Source organism: Brachyhypopomus gauderio, chromosome 14 (genome assembly GCF_052324685.1).
Source record: "Brachyhypopomus gauderio isolate BG-103 chromosome 14, BGAUD_0.2, whole genome shotgun sequence".
Classification (NCBI taxonomy): Eukaryota; Metazoa; Chordata; class Actinopteri; order Gymnotiformes; family Hypopomidae; genus Brachyhypopomus; species Brachyhypopomus gauderio.
Genome location: NC_135224.1, coordinates 5,878,695 through 5,904,066, shown reverse-complemented (window position 1 = coordinate 5,904,066; position 25,372 = coordinate 5,878,695). Strand labels below are relative to the sequence as shown.

At 43.8% G+C, this 25,372-nt stretch overlaps 1 protein-coding gene across 4 annotated transcripts in view; it reads left to right on the top strand.

Moving 5' to 3' along the window:
• LOC143474515 (Fc receptor-like protein 5) overlaps positions 1-18,319 on the top strand; it is a 94,907-nt gene extending 76,588 nt beyond the window's left edge. For all 4 annotated transcript variants that reach the window (XM_076971997.1, XM_076971995.1, XM_076971998.1 and 1 more), the window contains exons 11-14: positions 15,922-16,200; positions 16,335-16,580; positions 17,829-17,936; positions 18,125-18,319. In XM_076971997.1, the coding sequence (XP_076828112.1) occupies positions 15,922-16,200; positions 16,335-16,580; positions 17,829-17,936; positions 18,125-18,180 (689 nt within the window). In that variant the 3' untranslated portion in view covers positions 18,181-18,319. The remainder of the gene's footprint in view (positions 1-15,921; positions 16,201-16,334; positions 16,581-17,828; positions 17,937-18,124) is intronic.
• The last annotated feature ends 7,053 nt before the right edge of the window (positions 18,320-25,372 follow it).

Here is a 25,372-nt window from a genome sequence, read left to right as displayed (position 1 = left end):
CTGGGAAACCATCAAACCTGAATGAACTAGAGATGTTTTGTAAAGAAGAATGTTCTAAAATACCTTCAGCCACAATCCAGACTCTGATTAGAAGCTATAGGAGGCGTTTAGAGGCTGTTATTTCTGCGAAAGGAGGATCTACTAAATATTGAGTTAAGGATTTTTTTGGTGCCCAAACTTATGCACCTGCCTATTTTTGTTTAGACAATTATTGCACACTTTCTGTAAATCATATAAACTTCATTTCACTTCTCAAATATCACTGTGTTTGTCCCCTATATGATATATTTAACTGAATTTTTTTATCCAAACATTCAATTATTTATAAAGGTAAATCAGGAAAATTAACAAGGGTGCCCAAACTTTCGCATCCCACTGTATATTATCCAGCAGAGGCATCTCAGCACAGCAAGATCAGTGCACCATGAGTGATGTGAGGTCATGAGTGATGTGAGGTCATGAGTGATGTGCACAGGTGAGGTCATCAGTGAGGTCATCAATGACATGATCTCAACATTCCAATTCCACCATCCAATTTGATGTGATCGTTTGCAAAAGAACAGTTGCAAAAAAAACACCCATTGCAAATGAATAAAAGTAACTTGCGAAACAGCCACACTAACGTGTCACATACACAGTGTCAGACAGAGAAGAGGGATTCGATAAGGGGATGTGGTGTAGCTTCTTTTCTGATCTTGCCACGACGATGACAATTTTAAATATTGAGGAATTGAAACACAACGAACAGAAATACTTCCAGAAGTTGAGCTTTATTTAAACTCTGGGTAGATGTATATGATGTTCAACATGATGGAAGAAAAGGGTACAAACCTCAAGTAGTTTGGAGAATCTGGATGGTCTTCCAGACACTGGGCCAGTTTCAGTTTATCACAGCAGTGAGTCCCACCATGTATCTCCATGAACCATGATCGTCCACCACAGCAAGGACAGAGGGAGCAGCACAGATCAGCCATATTTCATTAGCCAACATCACCAGTTCTGTGGGTAAAACCAAGTTTTATATGACATTCAACATGATGGAAGAAAAGGGTACAAACCTCAAGTAGTTTGGGGACGACACTAGAGGAGTCAGAAATATAAATGTGTCACATACAGAACCAGCAGCTGTTCACTCTCTAGTTCCTCCAACAAACTCACTGTTGCTTTTGCTCCTCACCAGCATATCTGCATATTGAATATTCTAAATTATTCAGTGTATAAGTGCCACATATGAAGATGGCTGATACTTTACTTGTATTTAATATATGCAGTTGTGTTCATCCCTAATGTGTCAGTCTTATTATTGACCAGCTGTACTTGTTATTGTATGAGTCTGGGAGGTGTTTTGGGGTAGATGACTTATTTTCATTACATGCAACGTTCAAAACATGTTAATTTCACAGAATAGCTGATGAAGTAGTAATTGTTTTTAACTCTGAAAATGAGAGGTGTGAATGTTCATGTCTGTCTCTGCCCTGCTCTCTGTGTCTAACTGTAAGACCACAGGAAGTGCTCAGACTTTAAACCAAATTATTGCTGTCAGTCAGTCAGTCAGTATTAGGATGGTATGGAGTTCAGACGTCTATCTGTGATGCTCTGTGAGTGAATTATGTCTTTGTCTTCATTACAGTGCATGCTAATATGTTGAAAGAGACGGTTTATGATGTTGTGTATGATAGTTGATTATATCAGAAGTTTAATTTCTCAGTTTGAACCTTTCAACTTTGTTATATTTGTTAGGCAGTGTTGTCAGCACTTCAATCATCTTAGTGATGGTATCAGTTGCAGGGGAGATTAAATGAAAAGTACAATGAAAATGTCTGTCTGACACGGTACAGAATAAAACGGTGAAGAATATGAACATTTGTTCCTTTGAGTCTCCCTGAGTATCTGAGAATAATGAATGTGATGTTTGAAGCAGCATCAGCACAGATTCTGTTCAACTTGAGATGTTTAATCAAATTTAGCTCTGCAGGCATTTGGAGCCTCTGATACTGGTGTATATTTCCCGTTAATGCATAATGTCCTGTAATACTTGTGAATATTTCCCATTTGTGCATAATGTCCTGTGACAGTGGTGAATATTTCCCCTAATGCCCTATGATAGTGGTGAATATTTCACATTAGTGCATAATGTCCTGTAATACTGGTGAATATTTTCTAGTAATCCATAATGTTCTGTGTTTCTCTGCATTTCTAGTGCTGGTCCTGCTAATCTGCAGTGTACAAGCTGAAGGTGATTCACACTCATATCTTCACTTAGAGGTGGGCGGGTTTATTCACAAGGGCCAGTGGGACTGCACATGTAAAAAGTTCATGCACAAAACAATACGGGCAACCCAGTATGAATAATCCACTTACTGAAGATTAAAACAGCTGGTTGGGTGGAATCAGATGGGTCTCCTGTTTGGTTGGAACTCAGGCAAACAACCACCAGCTCAGTGTTAACTAACACTTGTGTTCAGACACATCATTCACACTCTGGCAACACTAGCAGTGTCAGGGATGTTGGAGTGCAACTGTCTCACCAGAGTTCAAAGGTCAGCAGAAACCACTTCAGCTATTCTCATTTACCTTCTAATTACACCAGTGGTGACCAAAGAAGTCAAATAAATCCTCAGACACCAAATAAATCCTCAGAACCAGACAAAGGTAACCTACATGCATAGATGCACAAAGAGTAGACAGGAACAGACAGCACCTCCTCACATATATGATCATGATTAAAATGAAATGGGAGGATAATATTTTATTTTAATATTTTTTATATTTATTTTGACACATTTTAAACGGGTTTTCTAAGTGATTTATGTGATGAACATTTTCCTCCTTATCCTGGTACATTTAACGATTCTGTCAGTGACACTGTAAACGCAACAACCAGAACACTTGTTCTGAAGTTAAAATGAGGAAAGTGGTTTCAGTGAGTATAAGTTCAGCATTTTAAATTTCTTTCCTAAAATGGGAAATGCACAGTACTGTAACTATCAGACTTTTCACTATCAGACTATCAGACTATCCACTATCAAACTATCCACCATCAGACTATGCTCTATCAGACAATCCACTATCCGACTATCCAATCAGGCAAGGCAAACTCCTCTATCAGACTCTCAGACTATCCACTGTCAGACTATCCACTGTCAGACTATCCACTATCAGACTATCCATTATCAGACTATCAGACTATGCTGTGGAGAGTCTGTGGAGAGTAAAGCTCCATAATAAAGGACCCTTCACGTCTCCTTCACTCCTCCTTTCAGTTTCTCCCATCAGGTCACTGTTAAGTTCCACTGGCTGAACAAACACTATGATAATTCATAGTAAGATCAATGCTGTTATTTACTGATAATTAGTAGCTGTCATGGTAAAAGACTTTTTCACTACATCTCATTCAGCCTGTGGATCTTTATAGTAACAGTATGATGGGAGAAGCTGAAAGGAGCAGTGAAGTGGGTGTGTGAGGTCCTGTATTACACATGTAGCTTTAATACTAAACCTGAGACCATGGGCTAAAGATACAGCCATATGAACTAGGAGAGTTCATGTTCATGTATTAGATATGGAGTAGCAGTATGAACAGTTTAGTGATCATGTATGAAGGTGCTGATTCCTGTATGAGACCACAGTCAGCAGGACCAAAATACACAGACCAGTGGAGCTCTCACACTGGTTGTACTGGGAGTTGTATCTGTCTCACATCTTCTTGTTGCAATAGACACACCACATTATTTTGTTATTGTTCCACAGAAAGACCAAAACCTGTGGTCTCCATAGATCCTGATACACAGGTATTTGTGGGAGAGACTGTCACTCTCACATGTAACATAGAGGGAGGTGGTGTCTACCAGTGGTGGTACAGCTGGAATGAAGAGGGATCATACAGACATGTCTACAGTAGTCAGGTGTACATAATCAGTCCTGTTACAAAGTCTCATACAGGTAAATACACCTGTAGAGGAACAGAGGCAGGAGAATCCCGCTACTCCCACACCAGTGCTGCTGTTACACTGACTGTATCAGGTGAGTCTGACCATCTCTTCAATATTCATTAACCTCAACCTCACCTCACCGTACACTCACTACTGTCTTCAGAGAGACTAGATACCTTCATCCTTACAGTGGTGTCTTTCTTAACTTTACTATGATCAACCTGAAGTGATATTTTTATTTATTGCTAATTTACAACAGCAAACCCAAATCTGGAGACCCTGCTGTGAGAAACTCTCACTTCACCTCTACTGACACTCACGCGTCTTGCACTGTCATAGATGTTTATTCTTTATTTGCTATATTTGTACCCTTCCTTCGCCTGGTGATGCTGGGATTGACTCCAGCCTCCCATGATCCCGACTAGTGGGATTAAGCGGTAAAGAGAATGGACGGATGGATGGATGGAAGGATGGAAGGCTTTTTACCACCCTGCCTCAGGGGGCTTAGTGGAATCTAGGCTATTGTGTATGCGCCAGGGACGTTTATCAGTAGCAGACTAACTTCCTACATTTCAGAACGCTCGCGGCAGAGAGTGACTGGGGCACTGAGGCTCTTGCTGCCGTATACTTGGAGGGTCTGAGTGAGGAAATAAAAGATGAGTTCTCCTTTAGGGAACCACCTACTGAGTTAGATAGCCTGATAGAACTCACTATTAAGATGGATGACAGATTGTGTGACCGAAAGAAGCAGTGGCGACCACAGAGTAGGCCAACCTCCACTACAGAAAATCCCTCATGACTAGTGTCCTCTGAAACCAAAGACAGGGAGGAGCAGCTCATGCAGTTGGGACACACACGCCTCTATAGGCAGGAGAGGCAGAACTGCATCCGTGAAGGGAAGTGCTTGTATTATAGTGGGGCAGAACACAAAATCACAGACTGTTCCGAGTTACAGGGAAAAGGGCAGACCCGTTGGTGACTAGGGTGGCTCCAACGAGTCTTGATGTATGCTCCCCAGCAGTTGGCTTAACTCCCCAGTTGACCATGTCATGGATGGATCGTTTGTTAGCCTTGGTTGACTCCGGGGCAGCAGAGAATTCTTTTGACACCTCCCTCGTCACATTCTTAAATATACCCCTGGTGCCGCTGGAGAAACTTCTCGTGGTGTCCGCAATAGACAATGGAGTAGATCTAAGCCCAGCGGGTTACTCCACCCTCTCCCTATTCCCTCTAGAACATGGACCCACATATCCATGGACTTCATCACGGGTCTAGTAGTAGTTTGGTGCTGTATGACACATTTTACTGCACAACAAAATGATTTCACGTTGGTCTTAGAGGGCAAACGGTACGATTTGACTTGATGTGTATGTGACCTGGCTGGTGGGGACGGGAGAAGAAGTCTATCTGTGACCGTGCGTGTTGTGCTGAAGACGCTTCGTTCCACTCGCTGAACTGAACTGCTGCTGCAGCGCATCTGGTGTTAAAGGAAGAGAGAGCTCGGGTGTGTGCGAGGTGGTGGCTCATTTCAGGCATTGTTTTTAATTGCTCAGGTTTTCAAAAGATCATTTCAGATTCAAACCGACCTCAGTAAAATGATAAAAAAAAAAACCCGGAAGTTTCAAAAGGGCACTTTCGATGATAAAGGGCAGAGTTGGTGGTGCTTTAACACCACCTGATGTCTATGTGTGCACGCCACTGCTAATATCCATGCATTAGGTTAATGCAATTAGAGACATAATTTTAATAATGTGTTTCTATAAAAGGAAGTACCCCATAGGATTTGATCCTTTAATGGCAATGGCTGAACTGTCGCTACAATGAAGTACATTTCCGTACCCGCAGTGTGAGTCGACACAGCCGGAGGCACCCTGCTTTACCATCCCAAGAAAGTCCGCCATATAATACGAGCCTGTTGCATTTTACACAATCTAGCCATGAAGCATGGTGTTCCTCTACCTGAAGCCGTGGTACCCCATGAACATATATCACCACTGGTTCTAAACGAAGCCCCCAGTAATGATGCAGTCAACGCACGTCAGCGCCATGCGCCTGTAAATTTGGCGTGTATAACTCAAATTCAGTCTTTTTTTGTTTGTTCTAGTTTTAGTTTATTTTTCCCCACATTTTGCAATGACTGTGATATTTTCTGTAAACTCGAACTTATACTTCATACCTCCGTTATGCTGCGCTCGACTGATGATACACTATTAACTTGATCTCTGATTTCTTTCCAAATCCTGGCCTTTTCAGGTGCTATGACTCTGGTACTTACACTACTAAATACAAATTTCTGGTTAGCGTGCACTTGAGTTAAGATTACTTCTACTTCTGCCTCTGAGAAATTCCTTTTCTTTTGGCGTTTCTCTGTCATTTTGGCATTTCCGGCGGGTGTGCGTTGCCTTTTATGGTATTTTGGGGGCGTCGCTTTATGCAAATCAGATGTGTTGTGAACACGCTCGTGAATCCGCAGGTGATTGATATTTATCAACGTACGCACGTGAATCCGAAGAAAATTGGCGTTTCCGACATGTTTGTAAATTAGGCAAAAATATTTTGTTCGGTTTAATTTACGAAAACATTTAAGCACACCTTTAAACCAACCGTCAGTGTGAGTCATCACAGCTCCATCTACACTGGAGACAACGTTACTCTGAGCTGTGAGGTGCAGCCGTCTGTAGGATGGAAGTTTATCTGGTTCAAATACAACGTTCCAACGTTCAGGACCAGTGGAGATGATCACACTAAGACAATTAGTGAGACAATGTCTACTGTAGGAAGTTTCATGTATGCCTGCAGAGCAGAGAGGGGAAATTACTACACACATGACAGTAATTGGGTGACAATCACAGTAACAGGTATGTTTTCCTGTGTTATTTCCCTAGTAATATAGCTTTGAAATTTGAAAAATGTCACATTTATTTTTGGAAAGCAAGACCACAGTATTATAGTACACAGTGTAACTGCAGCAGGGAGGGGTGAGAGGTGAAGGGTTTGATTGATCATCTTCATTCTCTATAATGCAATAAAACAAATAGAAATTAAAAGGCCGTCGAGGCAGCATAGAAGCTCAGAGCTCTCAGTGACATCTAGAAGCATCTATGCACAATGTTGGTGCGTCACTGACAGTCTTGAATGCAGCAGACTCAGACACAGGGACTGTAGTCTCACTGTGCTGAGCTGAATGCACAGCATTGAGGGCAGGAACCAGTGCACCTTAAATTGGGCTTTAAAGAGGATGATAGTTAATAACCGACAGGTAAAGGAAATTAATATTAATGAGATGCTGATGACAGAGGGAGTGGTTGTGAGGAAGGGTGTGTGAGTGGGCGTGTCCATGTCAGACTGGGACCTGCGGACCATCACACATAGATGTGTGAACAGCTTCATCAGTGCTTTTTAGTTTACACTATAAATATTTTATCTTTCCACAGAAAGACCAACAGCTGTGGTCTCAATAAAACCTAATCCACAGGTATTTGTAGGAGAGACTGTCACTCTCACATGTGACATAAAGGGAGGAGGTGCCACTAGGTGGCAGTACAGCTGGAAGAAAGACAGTTCAGTCAGTCCTGTCAGTAGTAAACAGGTGTACACAGTCAGTGATGTTGCAAAGTATCATGCAGGTAAATACACCTGTACAGTAGCAAAGACAACAGGATCCCTCTACACCCACACCAGTGCTGCTGTTACACTGACTGTATCAGGTGAGTCTGATTATCTCTTCAATATTCATTAACCTCACCTCACTGTACACTCAATACTGTCTTCAGTGAGAATAGGTACCTTACAGCGGTGTCTTTCTTAACTTTACTATGATCAATCTGAAGTGATTTTTTTAATATTGTTAATTTGTAACAACAAAACCAAAGCCCAGTATGAAAGTGAATTCTGATAAATCTGGAGACCCTGTTACTGTGAGAAACTCTCACTTCACCTCTACTGACAGTTGCGTGTCTTACACTGTCATGGAGGTTAATTCTTCATTTTATATTAGGATGCCCATATTTTCATTGGGGGAAAAACAGGACATTTTTCAAGTTGCTTGCGTACTGACAGTCACGCTGTCTACATTGTGATTAAGAACAGGGCTGTCCTCTCACTGACTCTGTTCAGGGATTACAATACCTGTACATTTAAATTTTAATGGTCCATTGAAGGTCATTTAAAAACCAGGACATTTCCTCACTTAAAAAAAAACCCAGGATGCCCGGGACAGGACGTGAAATACAGACATGTCCCGGGAAACACGGACCTTTGATCACCCTATTTTTTATATTTGTACCCTGCCTTCGCCTGGTGATGCTGGGATTAGCTCCAGCCCCCCCGTGACCCCGACTAGCGGGATTAAGCAGAACAGATAATGGAATGAAATGGAAAAAAAATTAAGGACACTTTGCATAGTGCTGACTGATAAAGTGACTCATGAATGAGTTCATGATGAGAATGTCCATGATGAGAAAAGATCGCTCGTTTCCGGCGACGCTCGATTGGCAGCCAGTTACAGCAGCTCCTGCTCAAAGTGAGCTTTTTCTCTCCTTTTCTTTATCTTTTTGTAGTATTATTTAAGTTCAATTGTACTCTTTACACTGTCCGCACACCATGGACATTAAACTAGGGAACTTTGCACTTTTGTTTGTTTTGTTGTTTTCGTTTATTACACACGCGACTGCAGAGCCTGCCGGGGGTTTCTTTGTTTACAACCGTGACCAGCTGCTAGCCTTTATCATAGCAAGGCTACATCTAGATGAACGACCCGAGATCACCCGCGAGCTGCGGAGGAAGTGCCGGGGGTGCTTTGCGGGTGTTCAGTGCCGGGCGAGAAGGAGACGCTACAAACCGGTTCCTCCTTCTGTCATCATGGGGAGTGTGAGATCTCTCCCCAATAAGATGGATTAGTTAGCTGCGCTGACCCGACACCAGAGGGAATACCGTGAATATAGCCTGATACTGTTTACAGCTGTTTAGCTCCGGACACGGTCGTCTCTCTGGACGGATTCCACCTCATACGGGCGGACAGGACAGCGGAGAGCGGTAAGAGGAAAGGAGGAAAACTGGCAGTGTTAGTGATTGATAGAGGGTGTAACTCTGGGCACATCACTATTAAAGGGCAAACCTGCTGCAAAGATATTGAACTGTTAGCTGTTGGCATCTTACTATCTCCCTCGGGAATTCTTGCATACTATCGCAATATGTACCCCCGTCTGCTGACTCTGCCTGTGAGATCCTGCATGCAGCTGTGAGCAGGATCCAGACCCAACACGCACAGGATCCAGACCCAACACGCACAGGATCCAGACCCAACACGCACAGGATCCAGACCCAACACGCACAGGATCCAGACCCAACACCCACAGGATCCAGACCCAACACCCACAGGCTCTCCTCATCTCAGGAGATTTCAATCACTCAGCTCTTTCCTCAACTTTGAGCTCTTCCTTCACCCAGTACGTCACCTGCCACACCAGAGACAATAAAACACTGGACCTGTTCTATGCCAGTGCAGAGGGGGCATATAACTCCTCACCCCTCCCTCCCCTGGGAAGATCAGATCACAACCTGGTTCATCTCCTGCCTGTGTACAAACCCCTCGTACACAGAGAGCCTGCCGACATTGAGGGCCTCACACACTGCATAACGGACTATGTCAACTTCTGTGTGGAAACACTGTACCCACGAGGAGTATGCGGTGTTTCTCCAACAACAAACCCTGGATCAACTCCGATATAAAGGCTCTACTGAAGGAGAAGAGGGTTTTTAGATCAGGTGACAAAGAGGAGATGAAGTCTGTGCAGAAGGAGCTGAGGAGGAAGATCAGAGAGGAAAAAACCATCTACAGGAGGAAGATGGAGGACCAACTGCAGCAGAACAACGTCAGGGGAGTCTGGAATAGTCTCAACACTACTTCAGGTCACATGAAGTCTGACTCACAGTGTAGTCTGGAATAGTCTCAACACTACTTCAGGTCACAAGAAGTCTGACTCACAGTGGAGTCTGGAATAGTCTCAACACTACTTCAGGTCACAAGAAGTCTGACTCACAGTGGAGTCTGGAATAGTCTCAACACTACTTCAGGTCACAAGAAGTCTGACTCACAGTGGAGTCTGGAATAGTCTCAACACTACTTCAGGTCACAAGAAGTCTGACTCACAGTGGAATCTGGAATAGTCTCAACACTACTTCAGGTCACAAGAAGTCTGACTCACAGTGGAGTCTGGAATAGTATCAACACTACATCAGGTCACAAGAAGTCTGACTCACAGTGGAGTCTGGAATAGTCTCAACACTACTTCAGGTCACAAGAAGTCTGACTCACAGTGGAGTCTGGAATAGTCTCAACACTACTTCAGGTCACAAGAAGTCTGACTCACAGTGGAGTCTGGAATAGTATCAACACTACTTCAGGTCACAAGAAGTCTGACTCACAGTGGAGTCTGGAATAGTCTCAACACTACTTCAGGTCACAAGAAGTCTGACTCACAGTGGTGTCTGGAATAGTCTCAACACTACTTCAGGTCACAAGAAGTCTGACTCACAGTGGAGTCTGGAATAGTATCAACACTACTTCAGGTCACAAGAAGTCTGACTCACAGTGGAGTCTGGAATAGTCTCAACACTACTTCAGGTCACAAGAAGTCTGACTCACAGTGGTGTCTGGAATAGTCTCAACACTACTTCAGGTCACAAGAAGTCTGACTCACAGTGGAGTCTGGAATAGTATCAACACTACTTCAGGTCACAAGAAGTCTGACTCACAGTGGAGTCTGGAATAGTCTCAACACTACTTCAGGTCACAAGAAGTCTGACTCACAGTGGAGTCTGGAATAGTCTCAACACTACTTCAGGTCACAAGAAGTCTGACTCACAGTGGAGTCTGGAATAGTCTCAACACTACTTCAGGTCACAAGAAGTCTGACTCACAGTGGAGTCTGGAATAGTATCAACACTACTTCAGGTCACAAGAAGTCTGACTCACAGTGGAGTCTGGAATAGTCTCAACACTACTTCAGGTCACAAGAAGTCTGACTCACAGTGGAGTCTGGAATAGTCTCAACACTACTTCAGGTCACAAGAAGTCTGACTCACAGTGGAGTCTGGAATAGTCTCAACACTACTTCAGGTCACAAGAAGTCTGACTCACAGTGGAGTCTGGAATAGTCTCAACACTACTTCAGGTCACAAGAAGTCTGACTCACAGTGGAGTCTGGAATAGTCTCAACACTACTTCAGGTCACAAGAAGTCTGACTCACAGGCAGTGGGGGACCAGAAGTGGGTGAATGAACTCAATCTCTTCTTCAATAGGTTTGATCATTCTCCTTCTCCTCCCACTACAAACACCACGGCTGGATTCTCCCTGGCACTACCAGCACTTTGCCCTCCCCCAACTCCTACACCCACCCTGCTCTCAGCCACCTCCTGCTGACACAGACACCAGCACTCAGTCCCCCCACTCCAGTCTGATACTGACAACATCCCAGGTGAGATGTGCACTGAGGAAAATAAAGGTCAGGAAAGCTGCAGGTCCAGATGGCATCAGCTCAAGGCTCCTGAAGACCTTTGCCGATGAGCTGTGCGGAGTGACCCGGTACCTTATTAATCTCAGCCTGAGGTTAGGGAGAGTCCCACCGCTGTGGAAAACATCCTGCGTGGTACCCCAAACCCCAAAGACCTCAACAGCTACAGGCCAGTAGCACTAAGATCTCACCTGATGAAACCCTGGAGAGACTGCTACTTGTCCACCTCCGCCCACTGTTGAGTTCATCAATAGACCCACTTCATTTTGCCTACCAACCTGGCATCGGGGTGGAGGATGTCGTCACCCTCCTGCTACACACATCTCTGTCCCACCTGGAGGCCACTGGGAGCACCAGTGCTTTCAATACCATCCAACCCTCCTGAAGGACAAGCTGGAGCGCACTGGACTGGACCACCACCTCACCACATGTATTCTGGACTACCTCACTAACCGACCGCAGTACGTGAGGACAAGGGGCTGTCAGTGTGACACTGTTGTCTGCAGCACGGGGGCTCCACAGGGAACAGTTCTTGCTCCCTTCTTGTTCACCCTATACACTGCAGATTTACAGTACAGTTCTACCAGCTGCCACCTGCAGAAGTTCTCTGATGACTCTGCTATCGTTGGCCTCATCAGTGATGGAGATGACGGGGAGTACAGAGGACTGACGCAGGACTTTGTGACATGGTGCCAGAAGAACTGCCTGCAGATCAATGCAGGCAAAACTAAAGAACTAGTGGTGGATTTACGCAGGACTAAACACTCTAATCCTGTGCCTGTAAACATCCAGGGCACAGACATTGAGATTGTGGGGTCCTACAAATAACTTGGTGTCCACCTGAACAACAAGGTGGACTGGACGGACAACACAGCTGCTCTCTACAGGAAGGGTCAGAGCAGACTGTATCTCCTAAGGAGACTCAGATCCTTTGGTGTGCAGGGGTCACTCCTGAGGTCCTTCTTTGATGCTGTGGTGGCATCAGCCATATTCTACGGAGTGGTCTGCTGGGGTAGCAGCATCTCCACCGCTGACAGGAAGAGACTGGACAGGATCATAAGGAAGTCCAGCTCTGTCCTCGGGTGTCCTCTTGACCCAGTGGAGGTGGTGGGAGACAGGAGAATGAGGTCTAAGCTAAAACACATGCTGAAGAACCTGTCCCACCCCATGCACCACTCTCTGACCGCACTAAGCAGCTCCTTCAGTGCCGGGCTGCTGCACCCGCGGTGCGTGAAGGAGAGATACCGCAGGTCCTTCCTTCCACACACCGTCAGACTGTATAACACACGCTGCTTTCAACAGCCTGAAGTAAATGTTTAACATTGCTATCACATGCAGAACAATGTGCAATCAATACAGCAAATGTACAATGTTCAATGCATCTATGTGCAATATCTCACCATTCATCAGATTATATTTTTCAATATCATTATATATTTTGTACACCTTGTACATATAGATTTTTGTTTTAAATTTTTTTCTTATATATTGTTTTCATACTTTTCTGTCCCTTCCTCTCAGCTGCTGTAACATTTCAAATTTTCAAATTTTCAGATTAATAAAGGATTATCTTATCTTATCTTATCGTATGATGGTGTACAGGTATGCAGGAAGAGGTGACTGATAAATGAGACCAGTCAGTGGATTCTAGGAAGGGTGTGACAATTTCATTGGTTCAAAGAGTAATCTGTTTAGTTGCTTAATTCCTATCTTTGTACATCAGTAATTAGCCTAAGTACATCAGTAATTACAAAACATATGTTTTGTCATGACATATGTGATAGGTGTAGGTGTACAGAGGATTGTAACTAGTTGTGTTGAGGAGTTATAATCACTTCAGGGGATCAGGTTAGGATCACAATTCTACATGTTCCAGGTGAGTTGAGATGATCAGGGAGAGAGTTGGTCCAGTCTAGCACTTAACACTCCTTTATTCGACACATATGGGTGTGTGAGTGTGTGCCGCGTGTGGTATTGTCTACAAGACCGAACAAGAACAAATATAAACATTAATGTCTACACTAGACTAGACATAAGTACAAGTTAACCAAATGGGTAAACATGACTTTGATTAACTATGCAGTGTACAACATAAATACACATAATACTCATAAACAACTTCCAGTAATGTACTGGATCTAAATATACATTACGTTAGCTTTATGCTACACATTATACTGTGTATGTTATGCGTACTGCCCAGTCGTCTACTGAAAGAATGTACTGCTATGATGGTTGATCAGAACGTACTGATAACTACAAAAATAACTACAGGCTAAATCAATAAATAAAGGTAACAAATCAATAAAGGTAACGAGCTAAAGGTGTGAACAGGTAAATAACAGGTCTTTTGTACAGTAGGGAAGTTTGCATGTTCTCCCTGTACGTACATGGGTTTTCTCCAGGTACTCGGGTTTCCCCCAAAGACACTTTGAGTTGAGGTTAAATTAACACAAATGAAATTATCTTGTTGCAATAGAGGCATCTCTGGTTTTGTGATACCATCAGTTTTATAGGTACATAGATATGTGAACTGCTTCATCAAATGTAGTGATTTTAGTAGACATTTTAAAAATTATTGTGTAATCTTTCCACAGCAAGACCAAAAGCCATGGCCTCCATAGATCCTGATCCACAGGTATTTGTAGGAGAGACTGTCACTCTCAAATGTGACATAAAGGGAGGAGGTGACACTAGGTGGCAGTACAGCTGGATGAAAGAGGGATCAAACAGACATGTCCACAGTGGTCAGGTGTACAAAATCAGTGATGTTCCAAAGACCAACACAGGTAAATACACCTGTAGAGGAACATTTGCAGGAGGATCTCGCTACTCCCACACCAGTTATGCTGTTACACTGACTGTATCAGGTGAGCATGGTCTATTATTTATTTATTATTAATCTCAACATCACATTGCGCAGTCATGGTCTGGTGGTACGGAACTGGTCTTGTGACCGGAGGGTCGTGTGTTCGATTCCCAGGCTTGAGGCCATGACTGAGGTGCCCTTGAACAAGGCACCTAACCCCAACTGGGTGGCGGGCTAGGTGTGCAGCACAGCCCCCTAGTAAACACTACTGTGTGTGTGTCCTAACTGCACAGATGGGTAAAAAGCGGAGGACAAATTTCATTTCGATTGCGGTGAAAAAAAATTGACAAATATGGCACATTTACTTTTTTTTCAACATGACCACCACCAAGTCACGCTGACCTGAAATAACCTCATGCCACATTGACCTGAAATTGACTTGTTCTGGCTGAGTGAGATACATTAACTGAACATACCAGTGGTGTAAAACCAGCAGTAGTTCTGTAGTCCATCAGTCTGAGTTAAATACTTCACTGTGAGGTTCAGGTCACCAGCAGATCAGATCAGCATCAGTTCCTCCTCAGGTTGAGATGTTACATCCTAGTATAGTGTGTGTCTCTGTTAAATCATGACTGTGGTAAATCTTCTGGAAGCAGTGTGTGAACTCACTTTATGTCCTGAACCATTTGATTCATCTCCATCTGCAGTGAAACCTAAACCTGATCTCACATCCAGCCTTCAAGGAGATGCACTGATAGGAAACCCAGTGACTCTGTACTGTAAGCTGGAGCAGTCTGCTGGGTGGAGGTTTTACTGGTCCAAACACACACAGAACCCGGAGAATGAGACCAGCACTGAAACCAGCTCCACCACCATCAGCTCAGTGGCGCCCTCTGATGGAGGCCAGTACTGGTGCAGAGGAGGAAGAGGAAACCCAATCTACTACACACACTACAGTGATGCACTCTGGGTAAAGGTTACTGGTAAGGGTGTTTCTGCTAAGTGATAGTATATACTGGTGAACACATAAACAGCATCCATATAGCAGAGGAGACACAAGGCTGGTTTAGACTGATGGGCTGATGACTGCACAAAAGAAGCTTCACTGAGTTCCAGCTACAGACACAGGCAGGATCTCCCAGTGGCAACATGTGTCAGTACCAGCATAAGTGGAGGAGCAGAGCACCACCTTTAGACTTGAACACAGTGTTACGATCCCAGTACATAATGTTAATTATATAGTGTTAAGATCCCAGTACATATTGTTAATAATGTTGTGTTAAGATCCCAGTACAGTTAATAATGTCGTATTAAGATCCCAGTACATAATGTTAATAATGTAGTGTTATTATACCAGCACAGATAATATAGTATTAAGATCCCAGTACAGTTAATAATGTAATGTTAAGACAATACATCTAACATTAAAGTGTTAAGAATACAATACAGTTAACATTAGCATTAGGGTAATATCAGGCGTGTGTTTGTGTGGTTAGGAGGAAGGCAGTTCTTTACATAAATTACATCATTTATTTACTTTTCCACACCACAGTCTGAATGTCTGAATATTTTCTGTTAGTTAAACTGTCAGATTCCCTGTAATACGAATAACTGTTCATTTATTGAGCAGCTTTCTACAATGTCTGATCTGTCTGCCTTTGACAGGTGTGTCTTCTCTAGTGTCTCTGATCATCAGTCCCAACAGAAGTCAACACTTCAGTGGTCACTCTCTCTCACTGAGCTGTGAGGACCAGAGTCACTCTACTGCATTGACAGTCCTGCAATACACACAGAACAGGAGTGTGTCAGATTGTTCATCAGGCTGGGGATCAGTTACAGGATCTACATGCACCATCAGCTCTCTCTCCACATCCCACACTGGAGTCTACTGGTGTCAGTCTGAATCTGGAGGAATCAGTAATCCTGTCAACATCACAGTGCACGGTGTGTCTCCAATAATTTCCATATCTGATATGACTAGGGATAGAATGGAATGAATATACATTTGATTGTTTTGTGCATTTAAAGATACCTGTGTGCATTTTCCACACTTTGTTTTCTGTCTCTCTTTTTCACAGATGGTGATGTGATTCTGGACAGTCCTGTCCACCCTGTGACTGAGGGAGATTCTCTCACTCTACGATGTTTATGCAGCCAGACACCTTCAAACCTCACAGCTTCCTTCTATAAAGATGGATCACCCTTTCAAATCCAGACCACAGGACAGACAACCATCCGTGCTGTCTCAAAATCAGACGAGGGTCTCTACTACTGTAAATACCCAGAGAGTAGAGAGTCTCCACACAGCTGGATCTCAGTCAGAGGTGAGAAATCCATCTCTTGATATTTGACTTCTTTTGGATTAGATCAGGATCTGTCTTCACACCTTGTTTTTATTCTTGTGAAAACATCAAAAAATTATTTCCTATTTTTTACTCAGTTTTACTCTGATGGGATAATTAAAGAACCAATTAACCTAGAAAACCATGATTAAGTCTAGGATACTCTAAAAAAGAAATGAATATCAAGAATAGTTGCTAATATGAAACATTTATTCTGACAGTGAGTGATGGATTAAATGTGTAAGGTTTTATATTAGAGGACTGCAGACCATAATTACTCCGCATCCAACTACATGGCCGCCTTCTTCCAGGTCCATGTACAAGGATGTTAAAGGAGTAAAACACACACTTTTACACAGGCCAATGCTGAAAGGCAGACAAGGAGTGACAAATTAATTTTCTGTAAAACAATTCAGCTAAACACGTGAACAACAAATTTGTGAAAGTGGATAAAATGTCAGATTTCCTCTATGTTGCATTAAGGGGATACACAGGAATAGACAGGGATCACTGTAATCCCAGATTACCAACACCCTAGTTGTGACACAGGGACAGAAGCAGCAGGAGGCAGAGGCTGAGAGCGACTGGTTTTATTATCCATAACGAGGAACTTAAATACTCAGGCCACAAGGCAGAACAAACATGAAATGGAAACTAAAACGAAGAGCATAACAGTATACATACCAGTATAACCAACGGAGCACGCTGGTCTTAGCAACAGAGCAGGCTTCTCCCATGGTGCGAGGTGAGGGTGCAAGCTGAATGCACAACACTGGACAGCACAACCTGTGGGAATAAACACATCCCTGAACTGATTATGTGACAGGTGTCAATACTCTGGTGATTGGGATGGAAGGAGTGTCCTGGTATGAGAGGGTGTGCTCTGTGTAGTTGTGGGCGTGCGTGTGAGAGAAGAGGTTTGTGCGTGCGCCCTCTGGTGGCTTCCAGACTGACCCACCATGACACTAGTAGGCTAGAAGACTAAATGCTGATCTTTTCTCCTCCTCTAGTGGAGCTAGCTATCTTTATAGAATACATGCTAGTATGAGTGTTATATTTGAGTCTCTGCCTCTCCTGTCACAGCTTGCTGCTGGTAGCTGCCACTCAGTACAAAGTGTGTGTGTGTGTGTGTGTGTGTGTGTGTGTGTGTGTGTGTGTGTGTGTGTGTGTGTGTGTGTGTGTGTGTGTGTGTGTGTGTGTGTGTGTGTGTGTGTGTGTGTGTGTGTGTAGTTTCTGAAGCCCCAGTCTCAGTCCTCAGACACCTCAGTAGTCTACTGGCAGCTTCTCCGTATGTGCTCCTGTCCTTTATTTTGGCTGTCAAATACTACAGAGCTCAAAGTAAGAATCATTTCCTGATCATCTACTTACTAAACTTTACAAATAGTTCTTTGATTTGACTAGTTAAGGAAAACAGTATTTTAACAAAAAAACAAGCCAATAAATGCAATAATGGGATAAAATACACTAGTAGAACCCAACAAACAAATATGCTTTATTATTGTTATGCACTCATTATTGTTTTACAGCCAAACCTGATGAGAACCGACTATATGAAGTGACACAGGCTGAAACGTCTGCTTAAGGAGATGAAATTCTTTACATTTCAGTGCTGTGTGTTTTTACATCAATATTACAGTTCAGTTTGTTATAAAGCTCTGCTTAGTTAGATCTGAGATGTCTCTCTCCTCACTAGTCAAAGAGAAACCTTTAAGACCAGCTCCCCTTGTACTGTGATTGAGGGAGTGGAGTTGTAGAGGTGTGTCAGGAAGTGGGCATCTCCCCTGAGCCACGGTCCCAGCCTACCATGAAGTCATTTAAAATTACTAATTTAAAAATAAGTACTTATTAAAAAGTAATTTTAAATTAATTAAAAAATGATATATAATAAATATATATTTACATATTTGATATAATGACTTATTTTGCAAACAAATGTTTATATTACTTTAATATAGTATTTGGCAAATATTCTTTGTGAGGTTAGCATCTTTATATATGCTATTTCAGATATATCGTGTTATTTATTTTCTGTGAATATGCTTTATTCAGTCGTGATCTTTTTAACATTGCTGAAAGATTATTCTACTCTGTGTTAATGTAATAAATAATGAAGTTTCAGATTTCACCAATGTATTACATTATTCATTTGTATGTTTTGGGTAAAAGTCTTGATTTACTAAGATAGATTTACTAAGATAGATAAGATTTTTGTGACGGGCAGGGGTGAGCAACTAAAAGGAAGCGATCACGCCAAGTCTCAGGGAAAAAGGATGGTTTAATAGAAAGTGTGCAAACTGTCACGTTGAGGACCCCGGCCCCTCCCTTTTGGGCGTGTGTTGACGTAGTCTACGTGCATCGTCTGCGTCTATGGATATCCGTGGTTATGGCATGTCGTGTGAATAATCAGTATCACCTGTGACTTGTCTCGTAATCACGTGGGGCTAATGTGGTTTGTCTATTTAATGTGCGCTCGCGCAGTGTCCTGTGCTCGTCGTTGTCTAATGTTTACACGTTCTGTATTGCTGTGTATGTTATTCGTGCGCTATATTGCGCAATACTTGTCTAAAGTAAAGGTGACGTGGAAGAAAAGAAGGGTCTGTGTCTCATCCTTCCCTGCTCCGCCGCGCGTCACAGAACGACGAGCCGGAGAGAGACACCGCAAGAATGCCAGGCTATGCCACCCGGCCGAAGAAGGCACAGCGCCCCAGCAAGCGGCATCACCGCACGTCTTCCTCCCCCCAGCGCCGACTCTGACGCAGCTCAAGAAGGATCCTGAATGCGCCTACCTGCTCTGCGCGGCTCGGGAAACGGCGATTCCCGAGTTGGCGGAGGAATACCGCCGGACAGCTGTGCAGGTGTGGCTGGAGAAGCGCCCCTCTCCCTACCGGGGGCTCTCGCCCCTGCGGGTGGGTGTCCCCAAGCCTGAGAGGGAACCTCCCGGTCGTGAGGAGAAAGAGAGGGAGGAGAATTCCTCCCCGCGTCAAGAGGCCACGCCCACGCTGGAAGAACTGGAGCAGGACCCGGTATGTGCTGCTCAGCTGGCCGCGGCTCGTACGTGCCAGGACCCCTGCATGGCGGAAGAGTTCCGCGAGGGCGCGGTGAGAATCTGGAGACATTTACACCTGTCTCCTTCCCGTGCCCTCTCGCCTCCGAGGGTGGAAGCCTGTGTCTCCGGCGCCACCTCATCAACCCCGGAGAGCGAGTTTGGGGAGGGGGACTCCGAGGAGGAGCAGGAGGAGAACTACCTGCCATCCGTGGGCGAAGCTCCCACCGTGGACTACAGCGGGGAGGTGGACCCGGCTCCTTCGCTCTACTCCGACCTCACCGTGGATTATGGGGAGGGCGAAGTGGAGGAAGAGGACTACCCTCCCTCCGTGCGCTCTTCTGCAGACGACCACGGTGAAGGCGAAGGGGACTATCCCTCCTCGCTATACTCCGCTCCGACCATCGATTACGGGGAGGGTGAGGAAGACTACCCTCCGTCCGTGTGCTCGGGCGTGTCCGAATACACGGACAGTGAACCTTACACGGAGGAAGAAGGTAGTCCGGTGGCATCGGAACGCTCTGTAAGGACCGTCAAAGGGAGAACCAGCCCGGCGGTGAAAGTTTCCTCGGATCCTTACGAGGGGAGCGCTATGGACTGCTCTCGAGGAGGGAGTTCAGCCACTCCGATGAGCTGGAGCTTGGGCAGTGAGGAGGAAGAGGAGATGGAGGCCAAGGAAGAAGGCCACACTGCTCGCTCCAGAGCGTGGTCGGGGAGCGAAGGAGGAGGTCCCTACGACCTACCAGGAGGGGAGACCAGCCGCGCTGCACAGGGCACGTCCGCCAGCCGCGCTGCACAGGGCACGTCCGCCAGCCGCGCTGCACAGGGCACGTCCGCCAGCCGCGCTGCACCGGGCACGTCCGCCAGCCGCGCTGCACCGGGCACGTCCGCCAGCCATGCTGCACCCGGCGGAGGGTTCGCAGCGAGGGCAGGAGGGGGACTGCCCACCGCAGCACCTGCAGCTCCCGACCTCTCCCCTCTCATCGCTCTTCTCCTGGCGCGTAGCCTGGCGCCTGTTACGTGTTTGTATGTCCCAGTGTTTGTGAGTCTTCCCGTGTGTATACCAAACCCATTTTTCCCGTTTGTTCCTCTATGTGTTAACGTTCCTGTGTGTATGTTTGTGAACGTCCCGTTCAACCTGTCTAACGTCTTTTCCCCGGTCTTCCCAGGGAGGGTGTGCTAGGCGATTCGTGACGGACGCTTCGCCAAGGGCAGTCACCTCCCAGACGCAGGACTGAGCGCGTCGGATCCGCCCATCGTCGTGGGTTCGGGGCACTCGGTCCTGTTGGCACCCCGGGACGGGTAGTGCCCTTGGAGGGGGCGTCTGTCACGTTGAGGACCCCGGCCCCTCCCTTTTGGGCGTGTGTTGACGTAGTCTACGTGCATCGTCTGCGTCTATGGATATCCGTGGTTATGGCATGTCGTGTGAATAATCAGTATCACCTGTGACTTGTCTCGTAATCACGTGGGGCTAATGTGGTTTGTCTATTTAATGTGCGCTCGCGCAGTGTCCTGTGCTCGTCGTTGTCTAATGTTTACACGTTCTGTATTGCTGTGTATGTTATTCGTGCACTATATTGCGCAATACTTGTCTAAAGTAAAGGTGACGTGGAAGAAAAGAAGGGTCTGTGTCTCATCCTTCCCTGCTCCGCCGCGCGTCACACAAACCAAAAACCCGTGCAATATCTCCAAATTAAGGATATAATGACCAGCGGTCAACTGGAACAAAGACAAGACATATATAGGCAAACAAACAACCCTCAAGTGAGACGGATCACGGGCTCCGCCCACCTACCATGAAGTCATTTAAAATTACTCATTTAAAAATAAGTACTTATTAAAAAGTAATTTTAAATTAATTAAAAAATGATATATAATAAATATATATTTACATATTTGATATAATGACTTATTTTGCAAACAAATGTTTATATTACTTTAATATAGTATTTGGCAAATGTTCTTTGTGAGGTTAGCATCTTTATATATGGTATTTCAGATATATCGTGTTATTTATTTTCTGTGAATATGCTTTATTCAGTCATGTGATCTTTTTTAACATTGCTGAAAGATTATTCTACTCTGTGTTAATGTAATAAATAATGAAGTTTCAGATTTCACCAATGTATTACATTTGTCATTTGTATGTTTTGGGTAAAATTCTTGATTTACTAAGATAGATTTACTAAGATAGATAAGATTTTTGTGACGGGCAGGGGTGAGCAACTAAAAGGAAGCGATCACGCCAAGTCTCAGGGAAAAAGGATGGTTTAATAGAAAGTGTGCAAACCAAAAACCCATGCAATATCTCCAAATTAAGGTTATAATGACCAGCGGTCAACTGGAACAAAGACAAGACATATATAGGCAAACAAACGACCCTCAGGTGAGACGGATCACGGGCTCCGCCCACCTGAGGGACGCACATGACGTCACCAAACAACAACAACAAAAGCCGCTGTGGACGGAAGCGGCCGGTAGGGGGCCGCCTCACCGTGACAATTTTACTTTTCTAAGAAACAAAGGACTGAGTTTATAAAAATATTAACCTACTGTTGGTTTACAGCAGCAGCGTAAATTTATGATGTGAAACAAATCTCTCAGAAAATGAGCCAGTTATGGGTCTGACAGGTTCATCCACATGTGAAATCACAATGAAGACAATGAAATATGTACATGTTTTCTACCTGGTGAGCTGTAACAAATTCAATTTGTTTGTAGAATCACATTTTATATGAAAAGATAAATGGGGGAGACTGTGTATGGTTGTAACACTTTTTGCTTCAGCACCTGTAACTCGCTATATTTTTGAGCTAGAGTTCTCAAACTTTTATACAAAGTACACACATTTGTTTACTACAAATGGCCCCAATTCAAACCTCAATTCAAATATCACAGCCCTCGTAAGATGATGTCAAATACATGGTCTTCCTTTGTTACAACCTACCCCACTATCGGGTTGTAACACATGCTGGGGTAAATTGTAAAAATTAGACAAAAGAAGCAAAAACAGAGGCTACACCATGCAATATGCTTCAAAAAGAGGTTTATATATAAAAATAATAAAAATAAAATAATAAAAGAAAAATATATCTCTCTCTGTGACTGACCATAATTCATATCTACTTTCTGTTTTACGCAGGTGTGTGTGTGTGTGTGTGTGTGTGTGTGTGTGTGTGTGTGTGTGTGTGTGTGTGTGTGTAAATTAGTGTACTAGAACAAACTTATTTAACAATATGTATGCTTAATGGACACTAATACAATGTACCTGTGTAAAGAATATATAGGTCAAATAATAAACAATGTCAATGTGTGTGTGTGTGTTTGTGTGTTTGTGTGTGTGTTACATGGCAGATACCATGTGCCTTCACAACTGATCTGACTGACTTGTCCTTCTTTGTGACCTCATCAGATGCTTTAAAAAACACATTTGCAGGCACACCTCTGTCAGTCTTTCTTTTCCACTGACTATAGGCATTCTTTAAAATTATTCAAAATCAAGAAAGTTTTCTTAGTTGTATTGTGACGGGGTTATAGAGGCGGCTGGAGGCACTGGTTGTATGTCAGTTTTATTATCCATGACACAAAACACAAATGAGCACGCAAAAGCAAGGCAACAAAATGTACAGTTCACAAAGAGCAAATGAACAAGCTTAGAGTAGCAAGCTTCTTCTTCTAAGCACGTCGTCTGTGCAGAGAGACGCTGTAGTCCTCAAAGGAATGTGCAGCACTGGACTGCACGACCTGTGGGCATAACTGTGGGCCTGTGGGCACCTGTGGGTGCAAACTGATGGTGAACAGGTGTCAGTAATTAGGTGAGTTGGACTGGGGTAGTGGCTTGGTGCAAGGGGCCGTGTGCAAAGTGCATGAGCTTGAGTGCACGCGCCCTCTGGTGGCCTCCTGGCCAACCCACCGTGACATGTATGTAAGGTGATGAAAATGCATCACAATTTACCTGAGAAACTACAGTTTAATGTAACATAATTCATATAGTTTTATCTGCAATAGTATAAGTACTAAACAAAATATAGTCTTGATTCAGAAATGTACAGTTTTTTTTCTCTATGGAATCTGCATGTGCCTGTTTCCAGCCTTGATATTCACCGTGTGGGATCAGGGAGGAATTGGGTAAATACTGGAATGACCATATGACTCCTATCTTATCCGTGATGGGTGGAATTGATAGTCTTACAACACTCATCATGTTACATACCCTGTCTCCCCCTACCCCACAAGGGGTCAAATGAGAGCGATGTAATTATATTTATATTGTTTGCTTTGCATATGATCATTCTCTGCGAACTTTAGTTACTTTAGATTGGGTTTTATACTGATTTTAATCGGAAACCATTTAACGTATGTTGGGGAAATAATGATGTGGATTATGTGTTTTTCTCTAACAGTGTGCATGTGAAACTGTCAAATTAAGGATGTACTACAGATGTATGTACAATGTATTGAAATGGATTTATTTTGATTAAACATTTATTTCATATTTGGTAATAGCTGGTTAAAAGTAATTCATATGTTTATACAGAGTAAAGTTATATTCTTAATTGAATTTTTACCAAATTTGTAAAACTGGTACATTTTATTTTATGGTCTTCTGAAATGTTTTCATTTGTATTCTTGTGCCAAGGAGCTGTGTGTAACTGTTTTGTGCATATTTGCACTTCCTAATGAAGCAGGTTAACAGGGTTGTTGTGGTTGTGTTTTTGTGCTCATTCAGCTCTGTGTGTTTAGTCACTGTGAAAGGAGGATGGGCTGTGCTCTTCAGTTTCTCACTAAAGACCAAATTAAAACAACTACACACACACATTCACACCACCATCTAACATCTGTGGCATCACCTTTTTATTTGCAGCATTACATAGAGTCTCAAACCAACTACATGAGCAAATGGGGCAAAGAACAAACCAGTGCCAGTGTGTAGATGTCAGTGTAGCTGATCCAGCATCATAGTGTTACTGTATTTTCTTACTCCACCCACTGCAGCCTATAGCTGGTTCTTAGAGTACCGTTCAGTCAGATGGTATTTGGCCATTATGTAATGTTTTCTAAAGACCTACAGACCTGAGCTTCACATGAATTCCAAGGAACTTCCTGTAACGCTGTGTAGCAAGAGGCAGGTTGTAGGTGCTGAGGGGAGCAACATTATTTTAACAGCAGTTCCACATCCACAGTCCACAGAATGACCCATCAAACAGCCACGACAGTCTGGCATGGAAACAAGTCCAGAATACATCATGAATGGTGAAACGGAGATGTCACGATGAGGCACGGAGAGAACTGCTGGCTAACAACGACAAACAACCTAAACAATACAACATGTACGATGTCCAGTTGTGAATGAGAGGACACATGGGGTTAAATACACAGTTTAGGAGGGAAAACAGGTGAGACTAATAATGGGCAAACACTTGAAGGGATGGAACGGTAAACATGAAATGAAGGAAAACAATATGGGAGGAAGTTGAATTGTGGTGCGGCAGGGCTGAAGTGACCGTTGGGGTTTTATAACCCTCATCTCTAAGAGGCCACACATAGCCATGCTTGTAGAGGAGACTTCATAGACCAGAGCATGGCCAAAGAATCTCCTGTTTGGCTCCATGATCAGAAGACAGCAGGATGTCCAGATCTTCTCCCAGCCTTGTGTTGTGATCTTTGCATAATAAGCAGGAGTGTTGCCTTTAACAGGCCCACTCAGCATTCACATCTGTTGGTCATAGAC